We start from the raw sequence: 14,672 nt of genomic DNA, 5'->3' as shown, positions 1-14,672 counted from the left end.
TGTCTGGCCGTGCTGTCTCAGGACAGACACGCATTATGTGGGTTTCCTAGACGGTCTCTCCCAGAATTAGTACGACTTATTTTTCCCGGATAGACACATGGATGGGGGGCTGTTTCTCTGGCTGGGTTCGAAGGAGGGGGGTCACAACAAAGCTTGGAGGCGGGTGGAATTTGGCTCCCAGCCTTTGTGGAGTGCGGATTGTTCCTTTGCAAAACCTCTATTGCGTGACCTCGATACGCTCCATTGTTAACCAGTTGTTGGAAGAGAGCTACGCCATCAAATTTTGTGCGAAAGTGGGAAAAGCCAGGAGACACACTTGACATGCTCAAGGCAACTTATGGTGATAATACCGTGAGTAAACGAGTGTTTTTGAGTGGCACAAGTTGTTTCGGGAGGGTAGAGAAAATGTTGAAGACCCCAAATGTTCAGGTTGCCCTTGGACCTCAAGAAGCGATGAAAATCTTGCAAGAGCGAATATTACAGATACATAGCTGAAGAGCCATTTTTTGAGTTTGCCATCAAATAATCAACCCCCCCCCCTGTAATACAACTTACCCCGTAATGGCTTTCACAGATTTTTTAATGAGATTCTCTAGAGGCAGCCCTTTAACTACAGATGTGACTGAATAATAAAAAAGTAAGCCATTTTTTTAGGTGTTATTGGATATTAAGAGAATTAACCACTTGAAAAACTTCTGAGAGGTAAAATATTGTTTCACAACAATAAATACAATGATCCAGGTTTTTATCCCAGTCAAAGTGACTTATTTTAACACTTATTGCCATGATCTATAAGAGTTATTCAAGTATGTAAGGTAATAAAAATTTGTCACGGCATGAAATAAAAATATTGCGGTCTTATTAAGCCACACAAAAAAATTTCCTAATCCCACAAAACATCCTTTTACAGAGAGAACAAATTTGATTGAGCTATTATGACTCGTGCGTCTAGAAATTAACCTAAAACACTGAACTTAAGTAAGAGGATTATGTATTGCCTGTATGTGCTGCTGGCACAGATATTTTTGATGGCTCATTATTTGAGTATGGACTCACTCCTCCCCTCCTTGCTTTTTCTACCAATATGCTGAGCAAAAACGAGGACCACAAATATTCCGAGAAATAGGGTCTGCAAGCTCTGCTATTTCTACAACAGCACACATGCTTGAAGGATAAATAAAGGCTAAGACAGCAGTAGTTATGCTATCTCAAAAACTATCCGATGGTTGAAATTCAACAGGATTTTTGTTGTCATATTTCTATTTTCATGAAATTTCATCAATGAGGAGAAAAAATATTAGGTATGGAATTTATCTGCATAGTATTACCACTATCAAGAATTTGGCAAAACAATTTTCCACTAATATTCCATAAAACAAAGAAAAACACAGCATTACATAAGTCAGTCATTTTTGACCAATGAATATCCATTTACGCATAATTAATAATGAAATCAATAATTAGTTGGACCACAAAAATTGTTAAATGAATATGTGCTAAACATAAGGATATAAAGTGAAAACCGTGCATGTAATATTTATAACTTTTGATATAATTGGGAAGGCATTACTTGAACATCTATTTTACCTGACAACAGCAATCTGATGAAGTGATTCAGCAATCACACTTATTCCTAGTTGGCTACTGAAGAGGTAGTTGACGGACATCATCATCCGGGAAGAACTTGGATCTGATGGTCAAAATGAAAAGGATGCCACATAAATCACTCAAGAGGCTATTTGAGAAGTAGGCTAAAGCAATGCAATGAGGATATTCTCACCAAGTTCCAAGCAGGAACATCTGTGGATGTTCCATTTTGTTTTATCACCGCCTGTATGATTGGCATTGGCTTTCTACCAATACAGCAACACACTTTTGACTTGTGCATGAGGGCATTAGTGAGCAGAATGGCCATGACACAAATCAGTTTGCCTACCATAGTTATACCTGTTCATTTATCTCCGGCAAGGGTCCAAGTAGTTGGCAACCTAATAAGCAGTCTGTTATTAGAATTGTGGGATTTTGCACATTGCAAATATATATATTAACACTGGAAACTCTCCGATTATCTGTTCTCCTCTCTCCTCCCACACATTGACATTTTAATCAAATTACAACCGTTAAGATAATTAAATGCTTTGAAACTACAATATATTTTTTTTAATAGAAATTTGAAAAACACCTCTGCTTTCCTAAAACTTTTTAATTTCCCAAAATCAAAAGTTGTCAACGGTATTTAATGTTTTAATTTAAGCATTTTTGTATCATTCATACTTCCCCATCATCAATTACCTCCCATTCATTTAATATCCCTGAGAATTCCATATCCTTGACCTGATGATGACGTTCAATGTCGAAACCTGGGTTGTGTTTTTAAATAAAGTGTGTCGAATTACAAAGTCAATAATTTCATTTCATGTACATTTTCCATTTTCTCCTTTAAGGCAAGCAAATAGATAGCTTGACTATGCAACAAATAAGCCATTTATTATATGCACTGCATTATTTTAATTGGTATCATTATCATTTGATGAATTTGAATCCGTGTCAGCGATCCTTTTAATAATTCATTTTTTCCCAGTCATTTGTTTTTTGGCTAAAAAACTGAAAAAATGTACTTCCCATTGCTAGAAAAATGCAAATTAATCACAAGGAACAAAAAAGGAGAATCTTCATGCATGTACATCGGTTAAATATGTCAGGGCCTTATTTTCTGCTTATTTCGGTTATCTGCACTTCATCGTGCATCCATCCATTGGCACATGGACAATACCAAGAGTTAGCTGTATTTCTCGTTTGCCATAACCATGGCCACCTCCCAGAAAAGTATGACAAACAATGACTCCAATATTCCATCCTCTCTGCCAATACCTGGAGGGATGATCACATTGAAGCACAAAGAGTAGAATTGTTTCACCCGCCAAATGACCTGATTATTTTCTTGAAATTAGCGCAAGTTACAATCTATGTCCCAACATGGAATGCCGATTTCTTTACTTCAGTAAGAAAATGGACAAATTTCAAAAGTGTCTGTTTTTTGTTATTTGAAGTATTAAACACCAAAGTTTTAATTATAACAGAAACAGCTTTCCTTTCTCCTTTTACCATCCAACTAATTCACAGCTACTTAAAATTCACCCATCAGCTCTCAGTATTTACCTGGATCTTCCAGGATTAGATCGTTGGGTTGATCATGATCGAGAGTCAAGGCTTTTAGCAGCATCAGCATGGCTTCATACATGTTCTTCACATCTTCTAAGCATTTCCAAAAGCTGTCTGGTGCACATGGATCAAGCACCTATCGAAGGCAATTTGAAATAACAAAATTCATTTCACAACCATTCAGCTTTGTACGCTTATTAAATTTAAATCACATAATATGTGCAGTGAAACCTTCCTCCAAGGCCTCACCTCCCAAGCAGTAATCTCTTCAAGCAACCTATTTCCATTCAAGGGTGTATTTCCCCAACTTACCACATGGGCTGCTTACAAAATTTGCTTTTAGCTACACTACTTACACGCAACCATTAGATACAAAATTTGCTTATGGTACACCTTGAATGATTTCTTGCTTCAAAGATGTTGTCCCCCACACAGTGTTGTAGTATCACCATTATATGTAATGGATTAATTTACTTATAGGCAAAGTAAAATGTAGAATGTTAATAAATAGAGTAAATAAAAGCTCCAAAATGGAGCTTTGGTGTACTGGTTACTGTAAGAAACTTATTTGAACTAATAGTTTGTGGTTTGTAAGGTATGACTTCATCCATTCTTGAGCATTACTTTTCATACCAATAGTACTTAATTTTAAAAACAATCTATTACACTATGAAATTGAATTTGGGAGAGATAAAACATTCCTATGATAAACAGAGGAACCTTGTGCAACCAGCATAATTCGTTCCAAATTGTCAAGTGTAACACTTGTTAAGCGGATCAAATTTTCCCAAATAAATTCATGTAAAATATGGCAATGCACTCCATGTCAAAACAACAATTATGTACACATTGTGTAGGTCCATGAATCATCATCTTCATCTTTTCTTCTCCCGCAGAATGAACCAACCTGGAATGCAAATTCAGTTTATAGATACCAAAAAAGAATTGAAATAATTAGTTAATTATTTTTCCATACATTCCTAATTATTTTTTACCATAAACCTGTCTTGAAAATCTATTTTTGCAGATGCTTTAAAATTACTTGAAAATGTGACAGCATTATCATTAAATTAAATAGCGGCAAGCATAGCCACTTCCTTATTCTGGCAATACTTCTTCACATACGATGCAACAGTTTCCCATGCTTTCCCCAGACCTCCAGATGACATTTAGCCTTCTCTTCTGGACTTAATATTTCTTGATGACTTGTGAAGTTTCTGAATGGTAAACAACAAGCAGGGATTTATTTTCAAATAGCCAGTTGCATTGGCACAAAATAGCAGCTTGAGATGGCCTTCCATTGGCTAGCAGCTATCCAGTGCATTCTTCTCTGCAGTTATATAGGTACCCTTTGGCTTCTTTTTCCAGAAGAGACGAGTCTCGTCGTAATTAAAAACCTGCTGTGACAGGTAACCCTCAGAATATACGACGTCTCTGGAGTCTCAGATGAAGTTCTTGGATGCCAATTCTTCTCTTTAACTCTCGAACCACTCACCGCTTCCCTTAAATACTTCTTCTTTGGCCATTGACGATCCTAGCATCTTCTTAAAAAAATCCGGAAAAATCACTTTCATCTAGCAGTTTTAGGAGAGGCAACAGACAGCTAAGGTCATTTGGGTCATTGGGGAAGGATGGAAAAGGAGGAAGGGTGGAGAGAAACCTGGCCTCAGTGTACTCTTAATGAGAGGTGCCAAGGGGTCCACTGTTTAACATCCTATCTAACGGTCGGCACACTCACTTGAAGTTCTCTCCATGAAGCACCTTAAGTAGGGATTGAGATATCACTGAAAAATATCCGCCGTCTCCATGAATCGAGCATGGGCCCTCTCAGTGGGAAGCCAGTACGTTAGCCAACCCACCATCCCGATCCCTTTCACCTTCACACAAATGATGTTTTCCTGTCAACATTGTAGATTTGCAATTCCTTTCCGTTTATCCACATGAGAAGCAACCATTCAACATGGTTGAGAGTACATAACCATTACGTTGATATTCTTGTCACTCCCTTGGAAGAACATATCTCCTTAATTGTGTCTATGCTCTAGAGGATAGTGCAAATCGTTTATGTTGACTGAATGTATGTGCACGCTGGATCAGCCAACCTCATTCTGCCCCTTCAACGAGTTTACTTGACATTTCTATGTTTCTTTTTATCCCTTCATGACTGTCTTTTCGTGGTTTTTTCTCCTGGGACATTTTTAAAATATGCACAGAATATTATTAACCTTTGCACAAAAAATAGGAAAAAGAGCCGAACCTCCTACAAAGAGCATAATCCATTCCGCAATCTTTCCACTAAAGCAAACCACTCTTTTGGTGAAACAACTTTTTGCAAAAAATTTAAGTAAAATACAATAATGCATTCCTGAAAAAAATAGATTATGTACCCATTGTTTAGGATCAAATTTTCATTTTACGTAGGAAGTTAAGTTCCCTATACTTCCTCATTAGATTTATTAGATATTCTGTTAATTTAGAGGTCCTTCTATCTATTTACTTTAGTGAATTTTATTCTCGTGTTACTTTCAGTATCCTCTTCTGGGGTTCCTCTCCCCATGTGGGCATAATCTTCAAAATTCAAAAGAGGATTATACGTATTATGAGCAATGCTCCTTGCGATGCACCATGTAAACCTCTCTTCAAAAGACTTGATTTATTACCAGTACAAGGGTGGTCCCAGAAGTACCCAACCCAACAAGGAAAACACAATATTTTTGAGAAAATTTTCAACATCATCTCCTTTCAGCTATATACACTTTTCTCAGCAATGTTCAATAGATTTGAAACCCTTTTTTAAATAAGAACTGTCTAGCACCTCAAAATAGCCATTAACTGTCGACATCAATTCTTTACGGTTGGAAAATCTTTGACCACCAAGACATTTTTTCAAGTTTGCGAACAGAAAATAATCCGAGGGGGGCTATATCTGGCGAATAGGGTGCATGATGTAGCAATTCAAACTTTAATTCGTGAATTTTGGCCATTGCAATAACGGATTGGTGAGCTGGTGCATTGTCTTGATGAAACAACACATTCTTCTCAGGCAAGTGCAGCTGCTTTCGCTTGATTTCTTTGCTTAAATGTTGCAATAAGTTGATATTTTTTCCTTTTCAAAAGATAGTCAATAAAAATTATCCCACACACATCCCAAAATACCGATGCCATGACCTTGCCTGCAGATGAAACGACCTTTGACTTCTTTGGAGGGGTTCTCTTTCTTGAATCCATTGTTTTGATTGTTCTTTTGTCCTGGATGTGAAGTAATGGACCCATGTTTCATCCATGGCCATGAAACCGTGTAAAAATTTTGCTTTGTTGCTGTGAAACTTTGCTAAACACTCCATTGAGACATCTTCACGACACTGGTTTTGCTCGAGTGTGAGCAAACGCGGCACCCATCTTGCACACAGCTTGCTCATGTCCAAATTTTCAGTTAATGTGCAATGTACCACACTTTTTTGAAGTGCCTACTATGTCTGCTAGCTCGCGCAATTTCAGTCGACGATCATCCAGTTTCACTTTGTGGATTTTCTTCACCATTTCTGGAGTTGTCACCTCATTTGGTCGACCAATGCGATGCTCGTCTGGACAGCTCGTACGGCCTTGTTTAACCTCTGCTACCCAATATTTTACACTTGTAAAAGAAGGAGCAGATTTACTCAGAGTAGAATCCAGTTCAGCTTTCATATTGATTGGGCTAAGGCCTTTCAAATAAAAGTATTGCATCACATAGCGATGACCAATTTTCTCCATTTTCACAAATTCACTGAAAACGTTCACTAATAATGGCTTTCATACAAATACTAAACGATGTAGCATCTTCAAACTTGAAACATATGCTTCATAGATCTAACACAGTGATATTTTTCAAACAACTACCACCATCTCTGGGTCAGGCTGGGTACTTATGGGACCACCCTCATACCTGGCATATATATATTTAATGTCATCTTGCATGCAAAGGGTAATATTTCTCAGTGCAGGCCCACCTACAATTACCATAGTCATTGTCAAGCACCTGCAATGACCTACACTAACCATTTGTCAGAACACACAATACTGGTCATGGGCCCAGAGGAATGGGCTTACGGTTATTCAATCAACTTCCCCATCAAATCAAACATGGAACAAAAGCACCTGTTTCAAGAATAAGCTCTTCAACTTAATAAAAAATATTGGCATGTACCTGTATATACAAAGTATTTTTTCTAAAATTGTGAAGTTCATAACTGACGTGTCCTGTATTTGTGTACATGCGAATATGCACCTAATCTCCGGACAACTAAATGCAATATTATTATAGTGAAGATGTAAACTAACAAGTTAAGAGTACAAAGCTGCATACGATTTCTCCAAGAAATATCAAAATAATTTCAGGGCATTCACTGCAGGTGCTGATGCAGGCTAGGGGGTGAATTCAAGAATAATGACTCTCCACATAACAATTGCAGTTGTTACACTGAACTTACATTTTCTTCTGAAGAATCACTGAGGAGGGCACTAGCTATGTCTGCCATGGCACTGTCAGGACTACGAAGCCGGTGCAAGTCACATTCAAAGGCTGCCTTCAGCCCCTCAGGAATTCTTTTCTCTAGGATTCCTAGTGCACTGATCACTTTGCACATTTCTGAACAGACTTGAGGGTCTATAATGGTTAAAAATAGATGCATTAGAAGGAAGAAGGCACTGAATTAAACAGGCCACAAAGCAAATAATAAGATATAGATACTATTGCTACGCATGGTCAGAAAACAAGTCACCATGCACAATGACCTGTGATATTAGATAATGATTACAGTTTGCTGCATTTCAACTTGAACCTATCGATGCATAGGAGAGAAAAAACTGGCTATTTTCTCTCATTGTATTGCTGTTAAGGCAATCAAAACGTTTAACAGAATTCAAATACTTGAATCGGGGAAAAATTTTCTCAAAAATTGGTATTCTCATTCTGGTACACCAGTTCAAGTACAAAATTTGAGAATGATGATGGTCAATATGATGAATTTATTCTTTAATTTGCTTTTCCTTAAAAAAAATTTTTTTAATTTTTAAAATTGAAGTGAAATTCAGCAAAATGTCATACTGACCTTCATCATCAATGACATACTTCTGAAAAAGCAGATATGTATTCAAATACAATCCTGATAAAAATCCTCTATTGTGGCACACTTAGGATTTGTACATGAAAATAAGAATAATAACCACCTAAATTGTCAATGATGGTTATGACGCTTAGCATATTTTTTCATTTGTTTCCTACCAGTACAACCATATAATGAACCAGGCACTTGAAGAGGCCTCCCATTTGATTCTCACCTTTCCCGAGGATGGGGGTGGAGGAAAAGAAAGTCGGTGGCACGTTTTCAGGCTGCTTCAACGATAAAAGGTACTCGAGGGCATCGGCCGGCCGGAAGAGGGACAGCTGGGACCTCCTGACTAGCGCCAGCGGAGGAGTGGAGCGCAAGCCACCATCCCCTGGCACCAAACCCATTGGACGGGCACCAGCCTCGCGATACTGCTCACAGCAAAGCAGGAGCCTGGCCCAGCATCGCATCGACACCTCCCTGTATTCCTCTTCATCGCATGAGACAAACTCATTGTTGAACGGCTCCCCATTCAACTCCATCCGAATGTCCGAGTCCACAGCCTTGCACACTCGGTCTCGCAGAACTGCAGCCAGTGGGGTAGAGCCAACATCCAGGGTCTGACTGACTATTCCCCCTCCGGGAGCCCGGCGATACACCTGCCATGAAACACATGCAAACAAAACACAACAGGAGAATGAACACACTTCTCAGATAATTGTTTAAGACTATATTCTAAGCGTCCCGTGACCAAATATTTCCTCAATCTAGCCACTTTGGTCCTCTCAAAATATGCATTTTTGTTCCAGAACTGCTTCTATTTAAAAATGAAAAGCACCGCAATGGGATTGAGGATGGCACCATCATGCACCAATCTCTTCATAGGCCACCTTGAAGAGATTTTCCTTTCACAGTAACCCCTCCCCCAACCTCTTTTCTGGGTCGGCTACATTGAAGACATTTTTATTCTCTGGACACACGACTCCGAGTCCCTTAGCAATTTCTTATTGGCCTTGAGTTCTTCTTTCGCTCTTAAATTCACTTCTTCCGTTTCAGACTCCACCAACACCTTTCTTAACATAGAAGTCTCACTTCACAAAAACAAATTCATTACCCAGTATGTATCAAACCCACTAACCATCACTAATACCTACACTTTACCAGCTATCACCTTACTCACATCAAACGCCCAATTCCCTAGTTCCCTAGCACAGTTCTACAGCATGATTGGAATATTCGTACCTTGTTATTCAATATCGTTGCATGTTAGTTCTTTCTTTTGAGTGATTAAAATTTCTCCAGCGCATGATCAAATGCAATCGTGCATGAATGGTCGGTGACCTAACACCCCCTCCCACACACCCTTATGGCAGGTTGCGGGGTATCCTGTAGATGTAGTGACACTTCAATATCCTTAAATATCACACGATTGTTTTCGTGCAACAGTTTTTCCACAGTGGTGATGTTTCCCTCAGTCACTGGATGCCTGTTCCTCTCCTTGTCTTTCAACTAAGTTCAACCCCCTCTCAATTCTTGATACCACCAAAACATTGTCGCTCAGGAAGGAGTCCAAAGACCCTTTGTGAAAGATCAAGGCTTTCAGATTTGTTTAAATCACTTTTGAAGTCATGTGGAATCATTGCCCAGAGTGCTCTCTTGCTGGCTCCATTCTCACAACACCTGCATGCCGTGCAAACATACACAAAGGAAGACCACTTAGAAACAGTGACAAGCCGAGTAAGTTGCAACATGCACACCTCAATTGGAAAGGACACCGCTGTCAAAACCCTTTCTTGGAAAAGGCAATAATAGACTGCAACATAGTCTGCCTCAACACTTTCGTAGTGACCCTCGCATAGAATGACTGTATGGTAAAGAACTTAGGCCAGCAAGATTGGATACAGAAAAAGAGTATGACATAAATGAGGTTAGCATAGGTCCAGGTTAACTTGGTAGTGTGATAAGAAGGGCAATGAGGGAAATTAAATCAAATAAGTGGATAGACAACATTCCCACGGAACTTAAACTTGTGGGAGAACATAAGAGGAAGATTTTATAATATTTTAACAAAATAATAATATTACACATTTAAGTGATCCATCATGACAATGATGTTGAATTAGTAAAAAATGGGGAACTCTACGCTGAGGTTTCAGGAGTGCAAGAGAAAAAACATGTAAAAGAACCTTTAGAAGATGTTTAATTTGGGCCACCATACAAATGCACGGAAACTGTCTTTGTGTGATTCATGGGGAAATAAGCATACTTCTCACATGATCACACTCCCCTTGAAAGTGCATAATGATCACACCAATAATAAATGATCTGCTATCCTTTCAATTTTTTCTTTCATTCATTTTGCATCTAAAAATTTTACCCTTGATATAAGTTGAATGGACCAAGTATACGTACTTTGAAATATTTCGATTAAATTCTCATTTTAAAGCAAATGACACCCAATTCGAATCGAAATTCATTGTCAGTACATATAGAATTAAGTACGAGAAATAAAGAATAAAACAAAATGAAATATTGATAAATATGCAGAATGAGTGGGGTGACTGGGACACAACCTGCTACACCTCAAACGAGACTCAACTTCACACAAGTCAATGAAACATTTGTGGATTTTGGGTGTCAAGCAAAGTTAACATTTGGGTTCCTTGGAATTTCCGTTTAGAAGCTGCTGACATTTTTCAGAACAACTAAAATTATGTAATTGTTTAACTCAAAGAAAAAACAAACTTTTGGATAACCAATGACTCAAACCCTGTTTCTCTCCCGATCTGATTTTGCTGATCCCCTCGCCCAACCTATGGACAGCTCCTGATGCCTCTTGATGCACAGAGCATGAAATTCACATATTAACAGTAAGGGGTGCAAGGTGCTCATTCCCCATACACAACCCACAGTTTCCCGGGAAGGCATGAATGATCACACAGCTTGGGTGAAGCTGAGGATCAACTGGGGGCATGGCTCAGATGGTAGAGAGCTTGCTAAACATGTGAGAGGCACCGGGATTAAAACCTGGCGGCTCCAGATGAGATGCGAAGGGAACAAGCAATAATTTAAGATCTTTAGAAAAGCTCACAACAACTGAGTTTGGAAATGACACAAAAGGAATTATTATGGTTGTACATTATTTGGGTAGATCAGACCACAAAGATAAGCTAAGGGAGATACGATTCCAGTACACAGGTGGATACAAATACTTGTTCTTTCCCCAGATAATCAAGAATCATAATAGTAAGATACTTAAGTCATTATAGAATATTAAAGACATGGTTTTACAAGTCAGGGCAAGATTAAATGTTGCAAAGACAAAAAGTATATTCATAGGTGCATGTGTATGTTAGTTTATAACATATATATTTGCATGCATGTATGTTAGGTTTTTGCATGAATATCGCATTTGCCTCTGCGGGGGTAGATTTGAATGAATTTGTTGGTTTTGCATGTGGTTTTATTATCTTTCAAGGGTGGTGACGTAACACTACTTGCCACAAACCCTTGCAGCAGCTTGCAAGGTATTGTGTGGACATAGAATGATATGTCATCAGAAGCCAGGAATCAAACCCGGAACATTGGAGAGTTTGGTCCAGAGCCAATGGGGGCGGCAAGAATGAGATCAACAATAATGGTGGCGCACTCACAGCCAACGCCTTTGCAATGACAGCCAAAGGGAAACGCCCGGGATGGAATATGTGGGCCAGATATGCCTGCCTGGGGTCCACCATGGGGTCCAAGCCCTCCTCCGGGGAAGCAGTGGGGACGAGGAGTCCCCTGGGTGCCACCTCCAAGATGGCGGTCTCCCACTCGGCCTGGGTGCTGGGCGCTGAGCCACCTGAGGCCTTGGCCTCGCTGAGGTCCATGAGCATGCTGCTCACGAGCATCGAGCCATCCGAGACCGTCCATACAGCCCACAAACGGTACTGACTGAACTGGAAGTCCACCAGGTCATGCTGAAGGGCAGGAAAACAATACCACTGACATCAAAGTGTTTTGAGACAAATTCTGGTGGGCAAAAGAATCATATAAATTCAAAGTCACCACAATTAAAGGTATTTAAGGAGAACACAGGAAAATACTGGAGATATTCTAGTGGGGTCATGACATGGGAACAAGAAAAAGCCTCACATGAAATGTGAAAACTCATAAATAATATTTGAAGTGTGAAAACTTGTTTGTTCTACAGGAAAAAAGCTGGAGGTCACTACCATAAAGGTCTTACCTCAGGGGCATAAATGGTAGTAAGTCGAACTAACTGGTAGATTCCAGACTCGAGAACAGGTTTGAGAATGCAAAAAGCACACTCATTTGAGAAGCACATATAAGCTCCCAGGTATAACGTGTTCCCATCATTACTGACAGCTTTTCGAAGCATATGGTTCTGGGCTGCAAAATCAAAACAATAGTACATCATTACAAACAAATGAAGCAAAGAGGAAATACAAATATTCACATTGTGCAAATATCTGCAGCTACAGCACCAGATTGTACAAGGATGGGTTGAATTTGACCAGTCCCATGTAATTTACAGAAATTATTTTTTTCATTCAAATCATTATAAAGGTGACTCACATTTGAAGCAAATCCATTTTTATGAACTGACATTTTTTTTCATGCCCAGCTACCCAATTTTGTTCAACCCATTCTGGAAATCATATTGCTAAAAATGTATACGTAGTTTTTATAATGCAACAAATTCTAAAATTCATAACTGTGCAACTGACAATTTCCAACTCAAGTCACAAACCATCAACCAACAGGGCAGCATGCTCTGCAACTTTTTTGATATGTTACTTACTTCTAACAGATAACACATTTACCCTAAATGGAATCAGAGGATTTTTTTTAAATGTTAACTCTTTAACATTCTAGAAACGATTTGAATATTTTCATTTATTCAATTACATTTTGTTTTGCTTTCATAACAATTCCAATTTCTTTGATCAAAGTAACACTTTTAAGGCCATAATATTTTAGAAATTTAGTCTTCTTAAGTATTACCGTTACATACTGTAAACATATCATTAAACTGGAAATCATAACAAGGCCAATATTCCAAAGTAATAGTAATTAAAAATTAACATATTGACTGAAAAACGAAATTATCACTTATGAGCAAGTAATTTTTAAATCATGCACATGTTATGCTATATCCATGCCGGTATAGCAACTCGATGATTTCTCATTTCAGGTTCTAAGAAGAATATAAATTCATTTTTCAAGGTTTTGCCTGGCCCCACCGAAGCACCTAATCCAACAGACACATGCAAATATTTGAGTATTTTACCCTACAGCATATAAATTCACAGCTAGATAATTAATCAATAAAAATAGTCCTCAAAATTTGAATGCTCATCTAAATAAACATCCCACCTATCGCAGAAAGATAACTCGTTTGGTATTTTGACACCCTACATTTGAGTTTTTCACCCTTTTAAACACATAAATGAATCCTAATGGTGCCATGATACCTTTTTGCATTGTTTATTGCTATTATCAAAAAATACAGATAGATTAACAACTATCTGATTCAGGTTCATTATTGTTTGGAATTGGAGGTCAGCAAGACCCTGCAGTAGGAATTGACATTTCCTCGAGGATTAACTGTTTAAAAACAATTACACCAGAGATTGAACCACATTTTGTTAATTGAGATTCTACACCCACTTGAAAGCACAGGATAACCTCAGCAGGCACTAAATGACTGACTTAACTCATTAATTAGAATGCATGAAGCAAAAATTCAACAAAACAGCCACCACTTGAACTTAAAAAAAAATACAAGTAATGGCATTATAATGTTTTTTATTTATTTACACCTCAAACTTACTCTATCAGTTGCTACGAGCGGAAGTGGCAAGAAATGTTGGGTGATCAACCATCAGAGTATATAGACTGATATGTCTACCTTGTTTCCTCCTGTTTTGGTTTTGAATTGTATTCACAGGAGGAATGATTCATAGCTATCAATTGGCCCTGCAGTAGATATGGGCAATTCTGAGTTACTTATCATTATTCTAGCATAGCCATGACAAAACTTGGTGGCACTTACAATAATATGAATAAGAGAACAGAGATCAGGGCAAATGATTACTTAGGGAATGATTGGTTTGGTTTCAGAAAGTTGAGAAGCATACATGATACCATAGCAGTAACGAGTAACTATGAGGTCATTAACACAGAGATTGAGAATGCAAGTAGGATATATAAAGTGTCACAAATTAATGACTGTGCTGGTGTTGCCACTGGCAAACAGCAAGTGCACCGCAACAGGTTTGAATGTGTCTGAGGGTGTTGATTCTTCCCCCACACTGAGCTTGACGTCACTCAGTCTTGCTGTGGCAATTGCCCATTCCAGTCCTTGCGCCTTGCCAAAAAAATGCAAAGCTTTCAGGTGGAGCAACGAGATAACTT

At 38.5% G+C, this 14,672-nt stretch overlaps 1 protein-coding gene across 1 annotated transcript in view; it reads right to left on the bottom strand.

Moving 5' to 3' along the window:
- LOC139692783 (nuclear pore complex protein Nup160 homolog) overlaps positions 1-14,672 on the bottom strand; it is a gene marked incomplete at its 3' end in the record, with an annotated part of 58,905 nt that overhangs the window by 31,039 nt on the left and 13,194 nt on the right. Inside the window, exons 7-12 of the mRNA XM_071591063.1 lie at positions 12,481-12,644; positions 11,903-12,211; positions 8,482-8,908; positions 7,632-7,807; positions 3,160-3,298; positions 1,588-1,690 (exon numbers count right to left, since the gene is read on the bottom strand). Coding sequence (XP_071447164.1) covers positions 1,588-1,690; positions 3,160-3,298; positions 7,632-7,807; positions 8,482-8,908; positions 11,903-12,211; positions 12,481-12,644 — 1,318 coding nt within the window. The remainder of the gene's footprint in view (positions 1-1,587; positions 1,691-3,159; positions 3,299-7,631; positions 7,808-8,481; positions 8,909-11,902; positions 12,212-12,480; positions 12,645-14,672) is intronic.

This window comes from Hetaerina americana, unplaced genomic scaffold (assembly GCF_022747635.1).
Source record: "Hetaerina americana unplaced genomic scaffold, ioHetAmer1.1.p SCAF_41, whole genome shotgun sequence".
Classification (NCBI taxonomy): domain Eukaryota; kingdom Metazoa; phylum Arthropoda; class Insecta; order Odonata; family Calopterygidae; genus Hetaerina; species Hetaerina americana.
Note: the sequence above shows the minus strand (reverse complement) of the source record. Positions and strands in the feature narration are given on the sequence as shown.